Raw genomic sequence first — 20,258 nt, forward strand, 5'->3', positions numbered from 1 at the left:
TACAGCCCATTATCCCAATTGTTCTACATTGGAGACGTGTTGGATGGCAGTAGAACCTGTAGCCAAGCTTTTTTATAGGTGCAGGGGATATTGGCCAGAGGTAAGATAGAAACCTAGAAGATCATTGGATACTTTCAAATTGGTGTTTTGTCCTTACAGATGCCGGTTGGGCATTTTGTCGGCCACATTTATCTTAGGAGGGAGATGTTGGTTCAATGGCCTCATAAATGTCCCTGTTCTTCTACATATAAACTGCTTTCACACGCGCTTTCAATGCATTAATTTTCCATGCTTAAATATGACCAAGAGAACACATTAACTTATAGCATTGATATTTCTGTATAAATCATCATACTATCTTGCATAATCTTTATTTATGGATTTTACTTTCTGGATGCCGTCAAATTGAGTTTTAAACGGTCATTCTTCTGATTGGTTGGAGTGGCGACTTTACTTTTTGCGTGTATATATGTTTTATAGTCAGTCCTTTTATAGTTTTCTAAGGCCGTTTTGGTTATCCAAGTGGATTTCTTAACCGGGTTAAAAGAAATAGAAAGATAATCTCAGGCTAGTTCTTAATATATGCTAAATGGTTGGCACCTACATTTATACTCCTGTGGAATATATATATACTAGCTGTTGGGGTGGCGCTTCGCGCCACCCCAACACCTAGTTGGTGGGGGCGCTTCGCGCCCCCACCAAGCCCCCCCGCGCGCGTAAGTCGTTACGCGCCATAATAGTTACGCGCCATTGTAGTTGTGTCCCTATGTCCCACCTGTGAATATAGATAGATATATATATATATATATATATATATATATATATATATATATATATATATATATGGTTTTAACTACGTAAAACTTGCGAATATACAACATTCTTTGCTGTCCCATTGTCTTTGCATATAAATAGATTGTCAGGTTTACCGACTCTTGAACATGCAACATATAATGGTCCATGGGAAAACAATCTGTATTCAGATCTATACCTCATGATTCTAATGATTGCCCTTGAGCTTTGTTGATGGTGATTGCTAATCGACCATTCCCTGTCCCGGTGTCCCGGTCGTCATTTACATCCCCCTGTTTCCCCCGGTGTCCCCGTTGTAGTTGTGTCCCTGTGTCCCGGTCGTCATTTATATTCCCTGTGTCCCGGTCGTCATTTGTATCCCGGTGTCCCGGTCTGTATATACATTCGTTTTTTAGTTTTGTTTTTCTCCTTTATTTTTTTCCTTTTTTTTCTTTTTTAGCTTATTTAGATTTTTAGATTTTTTAGTTTTTTTATTAGTTTTTAGTTTTTTTTTTCTTTTTAGTTTTTTTGTCCCGGTCGTCATTTATATCCCCCTGTTTCCCCCGGTGTCCCCGTTGTAGTTGTGTCCCTGTGTCCCGGTCGTCATTTATATTCCCTGTGTCCCGGTCGTCATTTGTATCCCGGTGTACCGGTCTGTATATACATTCGTTTTTTAGTTTTGTTTTTCTCCTTTATTTTTTTCCTTTTTTTTTCTTTTTTAGTTTATTTAGATTTTTAGATTTTTTAGTTTTTTTATTAGTTTTTAGTTTTTTTTTCTTTTTAGTTTTTTTGTAGTTTTTACCTTCTTTTTAGTTTTGTTAATTTTTTTTTTTACTTATGTCCTGGTCGTCATTTATACTCCCTGTGTCCCGGTGCTTTGTTGATTGCTAATCGAACATTCCTTTTGTCCTGGTCGCTTTCTCTTTGAGTGTCGTCATTTATTTTTTTCTTTTTTAGTTCTTTTAGTTTTTACCTTTTTTAGTTTTTTTTAGTTTTTTAGATGAAAATTTTTTTTAGTTTTTTCCTTTTTTTCTTTTTAGTTTTTTATTGGTTTTTACCTTTATGTTAGCTTATTTTTCAGTTTTTTCCTTTTTTTTTATTATTTTTTTATTTTTTATTTTTTTTAGTTTTTTACCTTTTTTTAGTTTTTTTAATTTTTTTAGTTTTTTTAGTTTTTTAGCTTTTTTACTTTTTTTATTAGTTTTTAGTTTTTTTGTAGTTTTTGCCTTTTTTTAGTTTTTTCAGTTTTTTTTTTAGTTTTTTATTGGTTTTTACCTTTATTTTAGCTTATTTTTCAGTTTTTTCCTTTTTTTAAGTTTTTTTTAGTTTTTAGTTTTTTTAGTTTTTTACCTTTTTTTAGTTTTTTTAGTTTTTTTAGTTTTTTAGCTTTTTTATTTTTTTTATTAGTTTTTAGTTTTTTTTGTAGTTTTTGCCTTTTTTTTCGTTTTTTTAGTTTTTTAGATTTTTTATTAGTTTTTAGTTTTTTTTGTAGTTTTTGCCTTTTTTTTAGTTTTTTTTAGTTTTTTAGCTTTTTTATTTTTTTTATTAGTTTTTAGTTTTTTTTGTAGTTTTTGCCTTTTTTCAGTTTTGACGTCACCTGATCCAGTTTTTTCAGGTGACGTCACCTGATCCACGATCCACAGATCCACAGACAACTTATTTTTATATATATAGATAGTTTTTTTTTTTTACTTATGTCCTGGTCGTCATTTATACTCCCTGTGTCCCGGTGCTTTGTTGATTGCTAATCGAACATTCCTTTTGTCCTGGTCGCTTTCTCTTTGAGTTTCGTCATTTATTTTTTTCTTTTTTTAGTTCTTTTAGTTTTTACCTTTTTTAGTTTTTTTTTAGTTTTTTAGATGAAAATTTTTTTTAGTTTTTTCCTTTTTTTCTTTTTAGTTTTTTATTGGTTTTTACCTTTATTTTAGCTTGTTTTTCAGTTTTTTTCCTTTTTTTTAGTTTTTTTTATTTTTTATTTTAACTCCATTAAGTTACATCTCATGGTAGGTATCCTGTCTTCAAAGTTATTCCTAGATCCCATCATACTGATTTAAAATATTTTCATCCGGGTTTCTACTTTTAGACATTCCGTGAAAGTCAAAACAATCTAGGGAAGTTTTATACTATTTTAACAAAGTATCTAAGTGGTTCCTCGTGATTAAAATCCATCTTGAGACCAGATATCGTGAGAGACAATGAAAAAACAACATGAACACAAACTACATAAGAGTCACGAGATATAAGGTTTAAGTTTTAAGTCGATACTAAACGTAATCACCAGTAGCCTTTGACAGTAATTGAGGAGCCATCGAAATATCCTATTTCAAGAAAACCTTGGTGCATAAAATACACATGTTTCTTTTCAGGAACAAGTTTATTGATTCTTGGCATTATATATATATATATATATATATATATATATATATATATATATATATATATATATATATATATATATATATATATATATATATATATATATATATATATATGTATGTATATATATATATATATATATATATATATATATATATATATATGTATGTATATATATATATATATATATATATATATATATATATATATATATATATATATATATATATATATATATATCTATCTATATAAAAATAAGTTGTCTGTCTGTCTGTGGATGTGTGGATCAGGTGACGTCACCTGAAAAAACTGGATCAGGTGACGTCAAAACTGAAAAAACTAAAAAAAGGCAAAAACTACAAAAAAAAACTAAAAACTAATAAAAAAAATAAAAAAGCTAAAAAACTAAAAAAAACTAAAAAAAAGGCAAAAACTACAAAAAAAACTAAAAACTAATTAATTTGACGAGGGACAGTATGGAATTTCCTCCCAGTTATCAAGAATCTTTAGTAAATCAATGGAAAAGAACTGTCGATGCGGATATAGAATGATTGTGTTCATTGTTGACCCCCCTCCCAAAAAAAACTTTATTGATGCCTTGCGGTACTACAAAATAGATGGGTTTTCAGGGGTATGGTATTCTTATAACCGGTATTTATTTATTTGTTTGTTTTTAATATACAAATGATTATATCTTAAGCTCTTGTTAGAGTCAAAAAGATCAAGCAGTCATTTATTTTACCTTAAAGAATAATTTAAGGTTGGCTCAGAGGTACATCGTAATAATAGCTAAGGGGCTGAAACTTTGGCAGGGCCAACTACAAGTATTTTGCTTGCTGTAGAGACTCGTGAGTGCAATATAATGACGTCCTTATTTTACACAGTTTAAATTTATTGTTGTTATTTCCGAATAAATATATATATACATGACTATTTAACTGCAGAAAAATGAGACTAAGACCTCCTGCGTATGCTTGTTCTTGTGCAAAAGTAAATTAAACATAAAGAGTCAAATGAGCAGGGCTTATATTTTCTGACACAGGAAGGTATATGGAAATTTATCCTACCCTAGTTTTATCCATCACTGACAATTCTTGGCTGTCTGAAAGACGAAGTTGTCTCGAAAACCCGACTGGTTAACAAAAGGAGTTCATGCTCTTTTACCATTTATTGTCATTTTGTCGTTAAATTCATTCAAATCTCTTGTTTTTCTTTTGATAATTCACAGGACAAGTTCGAATATTAAGTATACTCCATCTTTCTCTCTTCCTCTCTCTATTGTTCTCTCTTTCTGTCTCGGTGTCTTTCTTTGTGTTGTCTTCTCTGAACCTACCTATTTATCTCTCGACATATCTATCTCTTACTCTCTATCTTATTCTTACCCTGATTTCTGCTGACAGTCCTCTGCTGTTTTCTTCCATTTTTAATATATTAATATATGAAAAGAATGCTTTTATTTTAAAAGGAAAAACTCTTACAGAGTTTGGACTTTAATAGTTTGTTTATATAGTACCCTTCCAATACTTCCCCATCCCCCTGGGAAAACTATTAGAGTCAGTTATTGCGGCTAAAAAAGGGCATTTCACTAAATTTTTTTTCTGGCATAATTACTGATAGCAATAACTGATCAATAATCTCTAGAAAAAACTAGTGGTAAAAATTCTCCCAAATTATAAAAACAGTAGAATCTTTTGAAACTGATCATGTTTTCCCTCTAAAAAAAAATGTGTGTGTGATATGTTCACTCAATAGTTTTAATATCTATCTTTTTTTGGAGGTCGCTACTGGGAAATGGTTCAACGAATTCGTCCTACTCAATTCTATGGTGCTCCTACAGCTATTAGGCTACTACTTGGTCATGACAGCTCTTATGTGACGAAATATGATCGATCTAGCCTGAGAACACTTGGATCAGTTGGTGAACCTATCAATCATGAGGCCTGGCAGTGGTACCATGAAGTGGTTGGAAAGGGTAAATGCGACGTTGTTGATACCTGGTGGCAAACAGGTGCTATTTCTTGTCTTTGTCTTCTTTACTACTTACTTAAACAGGTTTCTAAAAATAAATTTTAAGAAATTTACTAAAAATCTACTTTAAGTTTTTGGCGAAATAATGAAAAGTTCTTTAATATAAATTGGAAATATTTTGCCTGGTCTATTGTATTGATGTAACACAAGGCTCCAATCCTGTGAGGAAGGGCGCCTTTTCTTGGCTTGAGAGTAGTTTAATTCCATTACATTTATATGAACATGGTGACATTTTCTGTTTTCCTCCTTGAGTGCAGTTTAATTTTATACATTTTCTAGTTGGATTTTCACTTATCTGACGAGTATAGAAAATAAGAAAAACGGAGGATTAAAATTCTAGCCAATTAATCTTATTTTTTAACGATTAAATGCTTATTAATGATAAATGCTTATTAATGATATTCCTTTCCATTTAAATTTCTTTGAATATGTTGTTGTTGTTTTTTTGTTTTATGATCCATTCTAATTATATTTCCTCTGACAAGAACTCCTCATCACTCATACATTGAATCATTTATAAGCTCAGTATTTTATTCCGTATTCTATTATTTTTGAGGCTGCTTAAAGACATCTCTCCCTGTGGTAGTATGATATTCAGTGTTTGTTTGTCTTCAGGGCTCATTTATATTGTTTCTCACTTTTCTTAATCGACTGACTTAATATAGATTACCCCATGTTAAGACTAAGCATTCTAGTTTTTGAATAATATATCTAATTATAAATTGAGTTTAGGAAAACTAAAAATATGAGACTATTATCTTCAGTAAAAAGAGGTTTGGTGAAGATAGTTTTATAGCTTGGTGTTTGGACTTTGATAGCCGGTTTTTTCCAGTCAAATTATGTTTTTATTTTTTTATTTTTTTAATCTCTCGAAATTTAAGTAAATCTTGTTTTTATTTCCCATATTGTGTTTGATCAATCAAACAGATCAAGCCGTGCCAACCTTGAACACCAATGTAAAAAAAGGAATCTTGTATCAAAAAATACAACAGAAGAAACGACTTTCTATGTTCAATCCAAATATGAAAAATTCGGTGAAAGTTTGCATAGTTTTAGAAAAAAAGCCCCCCCCCCCCCACCCCAAAGGGGGGGTGGCATTTGATCAAAATTTTACCATCAGTTTCAACATATTCTAAAACCTAGAGCAGATGTTAAATGCCCCTATACACACAATGGCGACATCACGTATTTTCGCTCATTAATTCAATTCAATTCAATTTATTCAAATAAAACTACAATATAACACCAATAATAATAAAGATCCTGGAAGCGAACTTGTTGAGGACCATAACCACAAAAAATTGAAAATGAAGAAGAGAGAAAAAAAAAAAAGAAAAGAGAAAACATGAGTAACTAAAGCAAATTGAATAAGAATTTAGAGAGTTATAATATCAAAATTTTAGTACATTGTTATACAGCTTGCGAAAACTTGTGGATAGCTCGACACTGGAGGGTATTATATTCCATTGGAGTATAGATTTATAAATGGGGGATCGCTGGGCGGAACTAGAGACAAACTTGGGGACAATGAAGGAACGGTTGGATGAACGGAGACAGAGGCCTTCAGAATTATTAATATTAAAATAAGTTAATAATTGAGGAGGAAGATTTTTATGGTAAGCGGAGTATGCAAGGTATAGATTTAATTTTTTGATGATTTGTTCAAAAGGGATAATACCAAAATCGGAGTACAAGTCCTGGGTGGGATATAGTCGGGGCAGCCGAAAAACTGCTTTGATGGCACGGTTTTGGGCAGATTTTAATTTATTGGTAACTGAAGGAAAAGTGTTGCCCCAAACAGATCCACAGTATGAGATATATGGGTAAATAAAAGAGTAATAAAGGGTGACAAGGATATCGGGAGGAAGAAAATAATTCGCACGATTAATCATACTTACCTGTCGCAAAATTATGGCTCTGATGTAGGACACGTGTGTTGCAAATGATAGGGAGGAGTCTATGTGAACACCAAGAAACTTGGCAACTTCGACCTGTGGGAGGAGATTGGTAGAATATTTTAGGCCAAGTGCTTGCTGAGGTTCATTTTTTTTGTAAGGGGTTCGAAATAATACAACCTGACTTTTCTTGATGTTAATGGTCATGCAGTTAACTAGACACCACTCCTCTACTCTATTCAGAAGGGTTTGAGTAGAGGCGACAACGGATGGTAAATTAGGACCGGTGATGAAAAAGTTGCTATCGTCAGCGAAAAGTACTGGATGCACTGATGGACCCAGGTCCGTAACCAAATCATTAATATAAAGGAGAAAAGTATTGGACCAAGAACAGAGCCTTGTGGGACGCCCCTTCGGACAGGTAGGGGAAGTGAAGTCAACCCGCCCAGACTCACACTCTGTACTCTACCAGAGAGATAAGAGCCAAACCATGAGAAAGGAACTCCACGAATCCCTAAGTTGTTGAGTTTACTTAATAGAACACTGTGATCAACCATATCAAAGGCCTTAGAAAAGTCCAGAAATAAGCCCAATACAGTATTTTCAAGGTCAAGTTGGGAACGTATAAACTGTGTGGCGTCTATTAGTGCATGAGCAGTTGAAAATTTGGAACGGAAGCCATATTGATGAGGAGAAATCAACGAATCTGAAGAATGAATCCCAAATAAAAAGGGAGAAAGACGTCGGAATATAATTCTCTCGAGCACTTTAGATATAACTGGGAGAAGTGAGATTGGACGATAATTACTTATCTCAGACGGATCGCCTTTTTTATGAATCGGGATAACAATTGCTGATTTAAATATTTCTGGGAAGACTCCATTGGTCATAGACAGGTTTGCTATGTGCACAATGGGTTCACAAACATAGGAAGATACGGTCCTAAGAAGCTTATTACTTATGCCAAAGAAGTCAGGTGTAATACTATTAGAGAGACAATTGATAACTTGAAGCACCTCTTTACGATCAGTTGGAGAGAAAAACATAGATCCAGGATTCTTGCTAGGTTGAACTGACTAGGAGAAGGAACAGGAGTTAGCATTTGGAATATTAGTGAAATAATTATTAAAAGCATCCGGTACTGAACTTGGGTCAATTAATCTGCCACTGATGTCCTTAAGGTTAAGAGGTAAAGATCTTGAACTCCTTTTTTTTGAAAGAATTTCATTTATTGTTGACCAAATTTTTTGCAAGTTCCCTTTGCAATGAGAGATTTTCGAATAATAATAATTTTTTTTTGCTTCCCGGACAAGTTTGGTATATAAATTTTTGTATTTTTTATAATTAGTCAGGTCAATAACGTTACTGGTTTTGCAAGCTAACTTATATAGGTCATTTTTTCGATATGAAGAGATTATCAGGCTATTTGACATCCAGGGGCGTATATGGCTAGTTTTTCGGTTTGATTTACGAACTGGAAAGGTTGAACTGATAAGATCACTCAGTCCTTGTGTAAAACCATTTGTGGCTGAATTAACATCCTGACAATCCAAAACCTTGGACCAGTCAAAGGATTTCAAACGATCCGTGAACCTGTTCATATTCACAGTATTATATATTCTATTATACGTAGGGGTTTTAGTTCTAGAGGGCTGAGTAGTTGGTAGGGAGGGTAGCGAGAGATAGATTGGAAAGTGATCTGACAGGTCAGAAAATATTATTTTGGAGGACAGGTGGTTTCCCAGGGAAGTGGATACAAAAATGTTGTCAATTACAGTAGCTGTAGACCTCACAGGATCAACTCTAGTAGGAAAAAGGATTGTGGGAAGAAGACCACTTGAGGTGAATGTTTCAAAAAAGGTATCACAATCATTATTATTGCTAACATTTAGTAAATTACAATTGAAGTCCCCAAAAACTATTGCCTTCTTTTGTGGTAAATTAATAAAACTAGAAAAATCATCAAATAGGTTACAAAAGAAAGGGGTCGGAAATGAGGGGGGCTTATAAAATAATGAAAAAATAAGAGAATTCTCGTCAACACTTATGTCTATGATTATTGAATAAATGCATCTATTATTTATAGGTTGCGAGAATAAGGATTCACAGTCTAATAGCCTGGTGAATTTCAGACTTGACCGGATGTAAAGAGAAATGCCGCCAGAGGACTTGGTTGATTTTCTTTCAATATGAATAGCTTGAAAACCAGGGAGGGAAAATTCACTCTTATCATCAATTTCTGAAAGCCATGTTTCCGTTATTCCAATTACGTCGAAAGGGCAGTAACCATTAATTAAAACTAAGTCTTTAAAATTAGCCCACTTATCCCGTATACTTCTGATGTTAAAGCAAATTACATTAAGTTTGGTCTCTTCCATTAGCTTAGGTTTCACATTTTTTACAAAATCAAAAGTGTCGAGATATTCACAGTTAATTTGGTTTAAAGGGCTATCGGGGCTAGCTAAGGGGCTGGTGGGCAAATTATTTTGGTCATCGTAATAGTTAAAAACAACATTATTACACAGTGATAAATTCGTGAGAAACGTAAAATCTTGTACGGTGCACATTTAAACAACCATTGTGGTCTGAGTTTCATCATCTCCTTGATTAGAATATTGGAAATCTTCTTCAGCCGACGAAATATCATTGGTGGTAATTTTGGACTGGGATGGAAAGTTTGCCGTTTTTTTCTTAGATTTCTTGCCTTTGACTAGGGCAGTGGCATCGATTACCGTCTTGGGGGTTGTGGCAATTTCAGAGCCTGCATTGATTTGATTTGCAGTTGAGTCTACAGACTTAACTAGCTTTGATGTGGAATCTATGTCCTTTTTCATGGAGGATAATTGAGCCATAGCTGTTTCTAATATGTCATCACCTAGGAGTTTAGTGATAGCTTTCTTCTTGAGAGTATTTTTGGTTTCCTCAGCTTCATTACTAACCTCAATTAAGTGACTGACTGTGAGATAAGTTGCAAGCCTTTGCCATTCTTGGCTATTTTTAGATGAATCTTTTGGAGGGCAGGATGTTGAAGTAAACTTAGGTAAGGGATGGGGGGAATGACTAGAACCTTGAGTATGAACATTATTTGCCTCTTTTGGAAATGATACTGTCTTTGCATCTGCTACAGCAACTGTTGCTTGGCTTCTACTGGGCCGATGGGGTGTGGGTTGCCAAGGGATTCTTGCAGCTACAACTGAGTAGGGTAGGTTCATTTCATCAGATGTTCTAAGGATTACAACTCGCTTTTGGTGAGCTGGGCAAGATTGTTTTTGGAGGGCTGTGTGTCCCTTCCGGTTACAATTTCTGCAGAAAGGTTCTGACTCAGGGCATTCACTAATTGCGTGGCCTGTTTTCCCACACTTAAGGCAAGACGGATGGGACTGTTTGCAGTGTTTTTTGCTGTGGCCGTGGGCTAGACAAGTGGAGCATTGTAGGGGCTTAGGCTTATAAATCTTGTAAAAAAGAGACATACCGTACAAGAATATTTCTCCGCTTAGCTCAACTTTGCAGCAAATGAGGATTGAACGGCTAGGGTGAAGAAAACCTTCTTTGTTTAAACTTAGCCTTATAGCAGTTGAAGGATTGATGAGAAGACCTGAAGAATCTATTAGTTCAGTTTGTATTTCCTCCACTTTTATACTGGTATCAACACCATACAGCACATACTTGTGTAACTTTTCCACATCTTTTTTTGTGGCTAAAATTTTTGAGCCATCAAGAATTATTTCTTTGGATTTTGACAGGACATGGTCTGCCGCCTGAGAAGACGTAAAGTAAATATCAATAGACTCGTCCTGCTTGAAAACAAGTTCAAAATTCACCTTGGTGATCAGAAAGACAGCTTTCCTAATTTGCATTATTCGATCTTTTGAAAAGGGTTGGCCATTGGTTTTCTTGATTGAGACAGTATAATAATTGGGGTGATCGTTAGCACTTGTTTCTGGGACACTTGAAGAGAGGGGTTGCACTATCGTTGGTGAACGAGTTTCATCCTTTTTCCTCTTTTTGCCAGGCGTCTCACCTCTTTCATTAGAGTTAGTTTCGGCTAAGGCCTGAATTCCTGACAAGTGGCTAACAGTTTTGGATCGCGTAGTTGGGGGGGTTCTAGGAAGAGTTTTATAGGTAGGCTGGAATGGCGACCAGCTAAGGGTTTCAGTGGGAGTATCCTTCTCGGGTGGTAGCCTTAGGGGCTTTTTCCCCGTCATTTATTCCGACGAGATACTGCAGATTCACAAACTTAATCACAGTTTTTAATCAGCGATAACACCAATATATTCAATTATACACTAATAATAACTCACTGTGTATGAAGTGAGCAATCCCTCACAATTAAGTCCGCAAGTTAATTGCGCAATCACAATACAGTACAAAAAGTAATCCGATTAGGTTCATAAGCTAGTTCCTTTTAGTTCAGATACTAAATTCATACATTACGGATGCTTGTTTATTTGTTGTTGTTTTGTTTCTGGGGTGATCAGGTCTAACCAGTGGCTGATAATTTTGAATAAAGACTTGTTTAAACGAGAATTAAAAGCTCTTGTGGTTTTTTAAGTAACTAATGTAATCGCGCCACAGCAAAGTGACTTTTTTCCAGTTCTGTAGCGGGACAATATTCGGCGAAAGTTGGGCCAAAATACTGCCGAGTAAAAATTCTGAGATAGCCAATCTTTAGTTAAGGTCTTTTCTAATAACAAGAACAGATTTGATTACAAGGGAGTTACTAGTACAAAATTCCTTGGAATTCTTGAAAAATATGATTATACACATTTTCGACTTGGATACCTCTTCACCCAAGAACTATTTAAGTGATATATGTTACATTTTTCCCCCGGTGATCGTTATCCTCCCAATAATTTATATAAAATTCAACTCTCCTCTTAACTTACCTGATCAATATTTGAGAAAAGAAAAAGATTGACTATTTCTTTGGTAAAAGTAGTCAGGATCCAACAAAACAGGTAGCTGAAATTTGCTAACATTCTATTTTCCAATTATCTTTTAAAACACTTGAACTAAAACTTGTACGTCTAAAGCCTTTACGGTTAAACGTCCCCTTTGTTTTTGGATTCGAAAAAGAAAAAAAGTAAATTGGACTTATCTTACATTCTTCTTGTGTTATTTTGATTTCTGGAGTGTTGAGATATAGAATAGAAATTTCAGCATAAACTTTCTTCTTCATACTTCTACTACTATCAACGTCTCGCTGCAGCACCTAGTTGCCTGAGGCCAACATAGCTACACACGCTTTTCCTTCTTCCCAATCTATTCAAAGCCTCTCTGTTTACACCCTCATAACAAGTCCCAATTTCCATTAAATTTTTCCTTAAGGCATCCTTCCATCCTATTCGGTCGACCTGCTTTTCGTTTGGCCTTAGACGATTGCCCAACAAGGACGATCTTGAGAAATCTAACTTTCTTAATCCCCAGAACGTATCCTAGCCGTCTGAACCTTTCATTATAGCCCTAGAAAGTGGAATTTAACCGTATTTTTTTGTACAGCCTACTGTTTGAAATACGGTCAGTCATCCAGACACCCAGAACAATCTGTAGGTAATTTCTCGGGGAAACATCTTGTAAATCCTGCTGTGTTTTTGGGAGCGCTCACCCTTTACAGCCATACTTGACTCCTTTCATCACTGTAGCCTCTAGTATTTTAATCCTGTTGCGCAAACTTATCTTCCTGTTCTTCCAAGCTCTTTTTTAACTACGAAAACACATCCAGGGCCTTGTTTATTCTACTTTTAACATCTTCACTGCACGTTTTACGCTTTATACATAGGACAAATACTTTCCGTTTGAAGTTTTATCATTGCTCATTACTTTTCATTATATTTTGAAATGATTCGTTTTTTAATTTAATCTTGCCAAATAAGTTTCATCTAGGTAGCAGCCCCCCAGAATTCCCTGCTGTTGCTATCAATGTTCAAAATCTGCAGAAGAATGCATCAAGAATAAGGGGCTCATTTAAATGGACTGGCTTTACACAATGAATTAAGAATTTCCCAAATAAAATAGAGACTTAGCCCTCTTAGAAGCATTGCTCTTTATTCTTAAGCAGAACTTTTAAACACAATACATCGTCATTCAAAAACAAATCCCCCCCCAAAAAAATATATTTTTTTTTCTGCAATATGAGGGAGATGTAACCCCTTTAACGCTTATTTTGTTCGTTTAGTCCAAATATGTAACTCCAATAAAGAGAGGTCGGATGTCTTCTCTTCATATTTATCCGAAGGAATTTTCATGGAATGCTTGAAAATTCTTGCATGAAATATTAGTTTTTCAGGTTTAAGGCATACTCCAGTCACAAAAAGACCCAATGATCTCTCCGCTAATAGCTGGTGGTGTGCAACTATAGAATATTTTGGTGTAAGAATGTTATGGTGTTAGAGAAAAAATGCACTAGCGTGTGGCAGTATGGCCTTGAACCTGGAGGATCACATAATTTTCTATTCAATAGTTCTTAACCAATTGACTGTCTCAGAAGTTTTTCTGATACTGAGTTGGCAATAGTCTTATCAGAATTATTATTTTGTGACTGAAAATGGCAGACATCGGCTCTTTTCGCAACGTTGTCTCTTATTTTATTGTTAAAAAGCGACTGCAGCTTCAAATTTTCTTTCCACTGCCCTTATCCTGATAATATGGCTTGTGGGCATGGACTCATGGATATTCTAAATCAGTATAAAATTTGCATTATTTTTATGCATGCATTGTTTTCACAATGTTCTTGAAAATCTTGGTATTTCCCGTATTTGTGTCAAGCTTGGCTAGCATCTGTGTTTCTTTGCTCTTTTTTAATTAGTATAGAGTTTACTAAAACGCCATCTTTTTTATTTAATAGTGTAACACAGGTGTGGCAAGTATCGTTTTATGGAAATTTACAAGCGTCATTTTTTGGATATACATAAAAGCCTGGGTATCGAAAATGGTTTCTAAATTAGGTTAAAACTGGTCTAGAGACTAAGCATACCTTTTGAGAACCACCGTGACCACTAGAGATACCATCTTCCCACCCCAATGTTGTTTTCTTTTTTTCCTTTTTTTTTGGGGGGGGGGGGTCTAAGAATGTATGCCAATTGCTGGCAGTCATGTTAAAATCAAACGTAATATAAAAAAGACTTTGTTGATTGAAGCTGGTCTGTGAAAGCTGGTTTTATATGATTTTTCTTTTCTAATAGGATAATATATGCCGGCTAACTGTAATGAGAGCGTCAGAATTAAACTATGGGAATATCAGCGTTAACACACTGCAGAACAGTCTACTAGCCTGTAAAAGTGATTTTAGGCCCGGAGAAATTAGACTCGACCTTATGTTTTGAAGTAGGACAATGGTGTAGGTTATTCTCTTTTTTCTTGAAGAATATATTTGGAATCGGAAAACGAAAATACAAAGTGGGACTGTTGTAAATCATACAAGGTTCATCGGAAATCGTTTCCGCTGCATAAAATGAAACTGCTTCAGTTACATAAGCTATTCTGGCTTCAGTTTTTCTGTAGTTATTGTGTCAACTCTGCACTGTGTTTTAATGAATGTTTTTACATGCCGAAAGACCGTTTTATCTTGGTATTTGAATTTACTATAAGTTTAGAAGGAAGTTTTGAGTCTATGCCCGTATTGGATAGTTTTGCCAAAGTCAAACTTTCTTTCAGATTGAATAGACAGGCATAGCTGGGTTAACTTGCTGAAACTAGAGAATTATGTATTGAGAATGGTTCAAATCAGTAGAATTTCTTTGAGTAGTACTGATAACATGATTCCAGTGAAGTTGAAATTTTAGATGAGTATACCCTTTATTCAATTTTTCTAAGGAAGTTAAGGATGATTTGTATTTCTTAAAAAACGGGATCATTGAGCTTTCAAATAAGGCAAATATTTTGAAAATATTTTTTGTAAATTTTGTAAATAATATTTTTTTCAATTATTTGAAAATATTTTTTTGTTAATTATATAAGGATTTATTATACTGAAGAGGAAGGGAGTCTAAACAACAAATACTTATCTAGTTTGTTTCAGTCAGTGATTACTATTTCTTTTTTTCTTATGTTTGATTGCAAATAAAATATGTGTCTTGATTTTTTTCTCAGTAATAGTTTGTTAACCAACAATTACTCATCTGTGCAGCTGGTGTCAGGGTGTTATGGGTGTTAAGGGTGTTACGGGTCAACAGCAAAATTCATTGTTTTGTCACGGTAGTCTAGTCTTGAAGTTCTAATTTTTATCTATTTATGTTTCGATTTCAATATTTTGAATTTCGCAAAATTTGATCAACCTGAACTTAAAGTTTTTGTTGTTTTCCTAAATAGAGACCGGAGGAATTTGCATTAGCCCTCGCCCTTCTGCTCCGGGTGCTGAAATTCGCTCTGCAATGCCAATGAGACCGCTATTCGGAATTGATCCCGTGATTCTCGATGACAAGGGAAATGTTCTGGAGGTACGATTTGTTCTTCTTTTTTCGTGTGTCAATTTAGTGTGACTTTGGTTTTTCGAACTTAAGTCTAGATGCAGAAAAAAAACAAGAAGGTAGAAGATTTTCTTTTTTTCTAATTGGTCTGCTGAAATACCCCTCCCCCGCCCCAAATGTAAAGATTCTTTTTTTTCGTATTTTCTTACGTTGTCAGCATAAATTGCCTATTTTCAAGTGCAGTTAATACGTGTTTCGGTTTTTTTTTTCATTTTTTTCTCTTTTTTCACAAAGACTTTTCTTTGTCCTATGTGTGTGTGTTATTTTTAATTTTATTATGCTTAAACCTAACTCTGTTTCAAGCCTTGTATTATTGGGGTTAAAGTAGGAAACAACTATGCAAGCAATTGTAATTCTCAATCTTTACAGACTTTTTTGTTTTGCTATATAGTATATCTAAATTAATTTACCTTGTGTCTTTCAAGTGCTACTTAATACGTTTTTAAGGTAACTATTTATAGTGTAATGTTTTTATAAAATTCAGATTCCTCACGCTCTTTATTCTTTATAGGGTAGAGACGTAAGTGGTGCCCTCTGCATTCGAAAATCTTGGCCGGGCATTGCAAGAACTGTTTATGGGGACCACTCCCGTTACTATGATACATATTTCAAGCCATATCCAGGATATTATTTCACTGGGGACGGATCTATCAGGTGATAAAAGCTTTAGGTTTCTCCCCCTCTCTCTCTCTCTCTCTCTCTCTCTCTCTCTCTCTCTCTCTCTCTCTCTCTCTCTCTCTCTCTCTCTCTCTCTCTCTCTCTCTCTCTCTCTCACTCTCTCTATCTCTCTCTCTCTCTCCTCTATGCTTCCTTCTCTCTCATTCTTTCCACCACCTCACTGTTATTCTCTATACCCGTCTCTCTTTCGTCCTTTCTCTCCGTCTCTCATTCGTTTTTTATCCTCCTCTCTCTTTTTTTCCTATCCTGTTTCTCCCTGTCTAGAAAATGATTCTTGGTACTGATTTAGAAGGCCGTTTTGGCAAGAAAAATCGAAGATTTCTTAAGTGATGAAAACCCTCAATCGAAAAAAAAAAACGTGAATGGCAGATATATTAAACAAAAATTCACCGTTCGTTTTCAGTTTCAAGCAAAAAAAAAAAATATAAAAAGAATATGGTTTAATCTTATTTACTAAAAGAAATAAAAACTACAAATGCAACTTTCCATAAATAATAAAAAGAACGAATAGTGAACTGAAAGTGGAAACTAAAATAAATCAAAATAAAGGGTAAATATTGAGATAACAGGCTTTTGTTTGTGAAAAAGTGCATACTCGATCAATTGAAATCAATAAACTAGGATTGAATATTTTATTTATTTTTTCGGGCATTTCAAAATATCACTCTCGTCTCAAGAACTTAATTTTGTCTCCTTTTTTTGCGCCTGTTTTATGAAGAAAAAATTATTGAATTGGCTACGTATTTTTGACTAATTGTGGCTTTGCAAGTATCTATGACACTTTCAAAGGCTTACCACTCTGAAAATATTAATCATTTCCAAGTAACTAGCATGTTTTTGCTTGAGTTTTTGATTTCCTATGGATGAGTATACATATTTTTGACTAAAAACTCTGTACTTATTAATACCACATATAAATAAAACAATATTTACCTGTCAACCCCAAAAAGTAAATAAAATATTTGATTCAGTTTCTTTTAATTGTACCCACTACCACATACATTTTTGACATAAGGAAAACCTCCAGTTATTACGTCAGCGTTTTCCTAAGCAGCTGAAGAAATCTAAAATAAACAAATAAGTATGGTAGCTTTTGTCTAATATTCTTATCTCCCACTCTCGGTCCCAGTCCCTGTCTCTGTCCCTGTTTTTACTCGGTTTCTGTCTCTCGTTAACTCTTCTAAATAAGATATTGAATAGCTTACACGATTGAACTAGAGTCTGAGTTGTACATTGTTGCCTCTACGATGTATTTTCTTGGTGTATTGGGGGCATCAACTGAGTTACATGCTGTAGGTATGATTGTAAGTACATAATTTACAAATTAGTTTTCGGGACTAGTTTTGTGAGTTTTCTTCACTTTTCATAGACTTCTGTCATCAGTGGAAAACTTCTAGACTACTTCTGGGGATATTGTTGACTGGAGGTTGTTAGAACCATTAGTCAAGAACCTCAAAATGAACCTTTATTTGCTGCAAACCACATTAAAACTATAAGTTGCTGCGCTCACGTCCTTTTCCTTTATATTTGACTTTATTTTTTCATATCATAAGTTAATAAATCATATAGAATCACTATTTAGAAAATTTCATTAAAGCAACGCCAGCAAGGTTTGTATTTAATAATCGGCCGTTTCATTTGGTATTCTTGGTAGATTTTATACTAGAGGGTTTTATTATCATAAGTAACAACTGTCATTTTTACTGTTAAAACAAGATTTATGACGGATATTTCTCTGAATTATTCTTTGCTTTTGTATCAATTGTGTGGATTGCCATCTTTTATTTACTTTTCTGAATGTAGGTGTCGCTTTTGTATCTTTTGCCAACCAAATTAAGCGAATAGGTCACATTAGTTAGGGACTGCGTTTAGAAATGTCAAAAAAAGAAGTTTCTGTGTTTTTTTTCGTAAGAAAGTCAACTAGCTTGTTAGCCTATTAAGAGAAGAACACTGAGTAACAAAAAATTAAAAAATGTGTTTAGATAAAACAAAGTGGCTAGTGAGAAAAATTACCATTTGTAGCTGATTCAGGAACAGTAGTTACTATCACGATTAGTGTTAATTATAAACTGCCGTTTCGGTAATAAAATTTTATAGAATTTCAAAAAAAAACCCTGAAACCCACTAAATATGGTTTTGAACCAAGAAAAGGAACATGGAATTGCCATTGCCGAAAACCATATACAGGAGACCTTTAGTCCCCAGGCTTGAAGAAGAAGGAAAATTATGTTTTAGCATTTGTAGCATTGATGTGTCCTCTGTTTTTTCTTTTTTCCTTCACTGCTAGTGGGGCATTGAAAATCATAGAGAGATGTTTAAGGGCTCGGGAAAGTTAACAAAAATTCACAGTTATATTTCTCTAATAAAGATTACTGTATTTGTAGGAATCTTGTGAAATACAAAAATCTTCTACTTATCACGAATGCCTCCTTCAGTTATCCTTTCCCTCCCATTGTGGACAATGCTACCTTTATTTACAGAACCTAGATGTCGTTTTTGCACACCGAACAGTTTGTCAGCCAAATTAAGGGTCATGTTCAAAGTTAAGAAATATTCTATAAATTGCTGTAAAAGAAAAGAAAAAAATTATAGGGAAAAAACAACAGTCTGTTAATTAGTTTACCAATCAGATCCACTACCTATGCATTATTAAGCATGGTATTTTTATGAAAGTACAATATGAAAAAAAATTATAACCAGTTTCCTTTGTCCCAAGCTATTTTCTCTTGTTGTGTAAGGAGAATGTTTAGATGTATTTTTCATCGAATTACAGAAACGATATGCCAAAAAAGTATTTTAATCTAAAATTTGAGTATCTCGGTCAGTAGTACCAATTCACGGAAATGATTTCTTTGGGGAAGGGGGACAAATTGTATTTTTCAAGGGGAGGAACAACTTGTTTTTCAATAAAAATGCAAAAAAATATTTGCTACTTGTATGATATACCACCTGCAGCTCCAGTTGTTCATGCATTGTAAACCGGTTTCTTTCGCTAGTTTCTTTCAACTTAGCGAGAAAAACGACCAAGAGAAGTGACAGAATAGATGTGAAACATAAAATCTTGGCTATCTATATGCAAATTAGTGGCGTGGGTGGGGGTAAAGTATTTGGACATTGTGAACAAAAAAATAAATGTGGCCTCCTATCTCTGTAAATATTCAGGATTTTAGATAACCCAAAGCTTTTTCCAGAAATCACCATTTTAGCAAATTAAGAGTAGGTAATAGCGTTATTGCTTTACTTATGCTGCATTAGCAGTGAAATGATATTTATAACGATGGTTTCTTGTAACAGTCGCTAATAGCTTTATTTATTAACGCCAGTAGCGTTATCCACCCGCGATAATATAAAACATAGAATGAAATTGTTTGGGAAAAGTTGACGCAAACTGAATGTGTTGTCTCTCCTTTGAAAATTATTTTATTTGTAAGAATCTCGTTAAATATATAGATTGTCACGCGTCTGACTTTTTGTCTTTTTATATTAAACTAGCTGTTGGGGTGGCGCTTCGCGCCACCCCAACACCTAGTATGGTGGGGCGCTTCGCGCCCCCCCAAGCCCCCCCCCCCCGCGCGCGTAAGTCGTTACGCGCCATATTAGTTACGCGCCATTGTAGTTGTGTCACTGTGTCCCACCTGTGAATATAGATAGATTTATATATGTGTTTCAAACTACGTAAAAATTGCGAATATACAACATTCTTGGCTTTCCCACTACTGGGAGCTTTCCGTTTCCAATTGCCAGCAATTGATCTGAAAATGTTTGACCAGAGTCATCGTTACACAGACAGACAACTTATTTTTATATATATAGAAGATATATATATATATATATATATATATATATATATATATATATATATATATATATATATATATATATATATAAATATATATATATATTTTCTTTTTAGTTTTTTTGTAGTTTTTACCTTTTTTAGTTTTTTTCTTCTTTTGTATTAATGCTAAAGCCAAGGTTCAAACCTGGAGCCTCTCGGACCTAGAACCTGAAACATAACGCTTTA

At 34.2% G+C, this 20,258-nt stretch overlaps 1 protein-coding gene across 2 annotated transcripts in view; it reads left to right on the forward strand.

The window, feature by feature from the left end:
* Nucleotides 1-20,258, forward strand: part of LOC136029375 (acetyl-coenzyme A synthetase 2-like, mitochondrial) — a 260,989-nt gene that overhangs the window by 166,513 nt on the left and 74,218 nt on the right. For both annotated transcript variants that reach the window (XM_065707693.1, XM_065707694.1), the window contains exon 9: nt 16,068-16,210. In XM_065707693.1, coding sequence (XP_065563765.1) covers nt 16,068-16,210 — 143 coding nt within the window. The remainder of the gene's footprint in view (nt 1-16,067; nt 16,211-20,258) is intronic.

Source organism: Artemia franciscana, chromosome 7 (genome assembly GCF_032884065.1).
Source record: "Artemia franciscana chromosome 7, ASM3288406v1, whole genome shotgun sequence".
NCBI lineage: Eukaryota > Metazoa > Arthropoda > Branchiopoda > Anostraca > Artemiidae > Artemia > Artemia franciscana.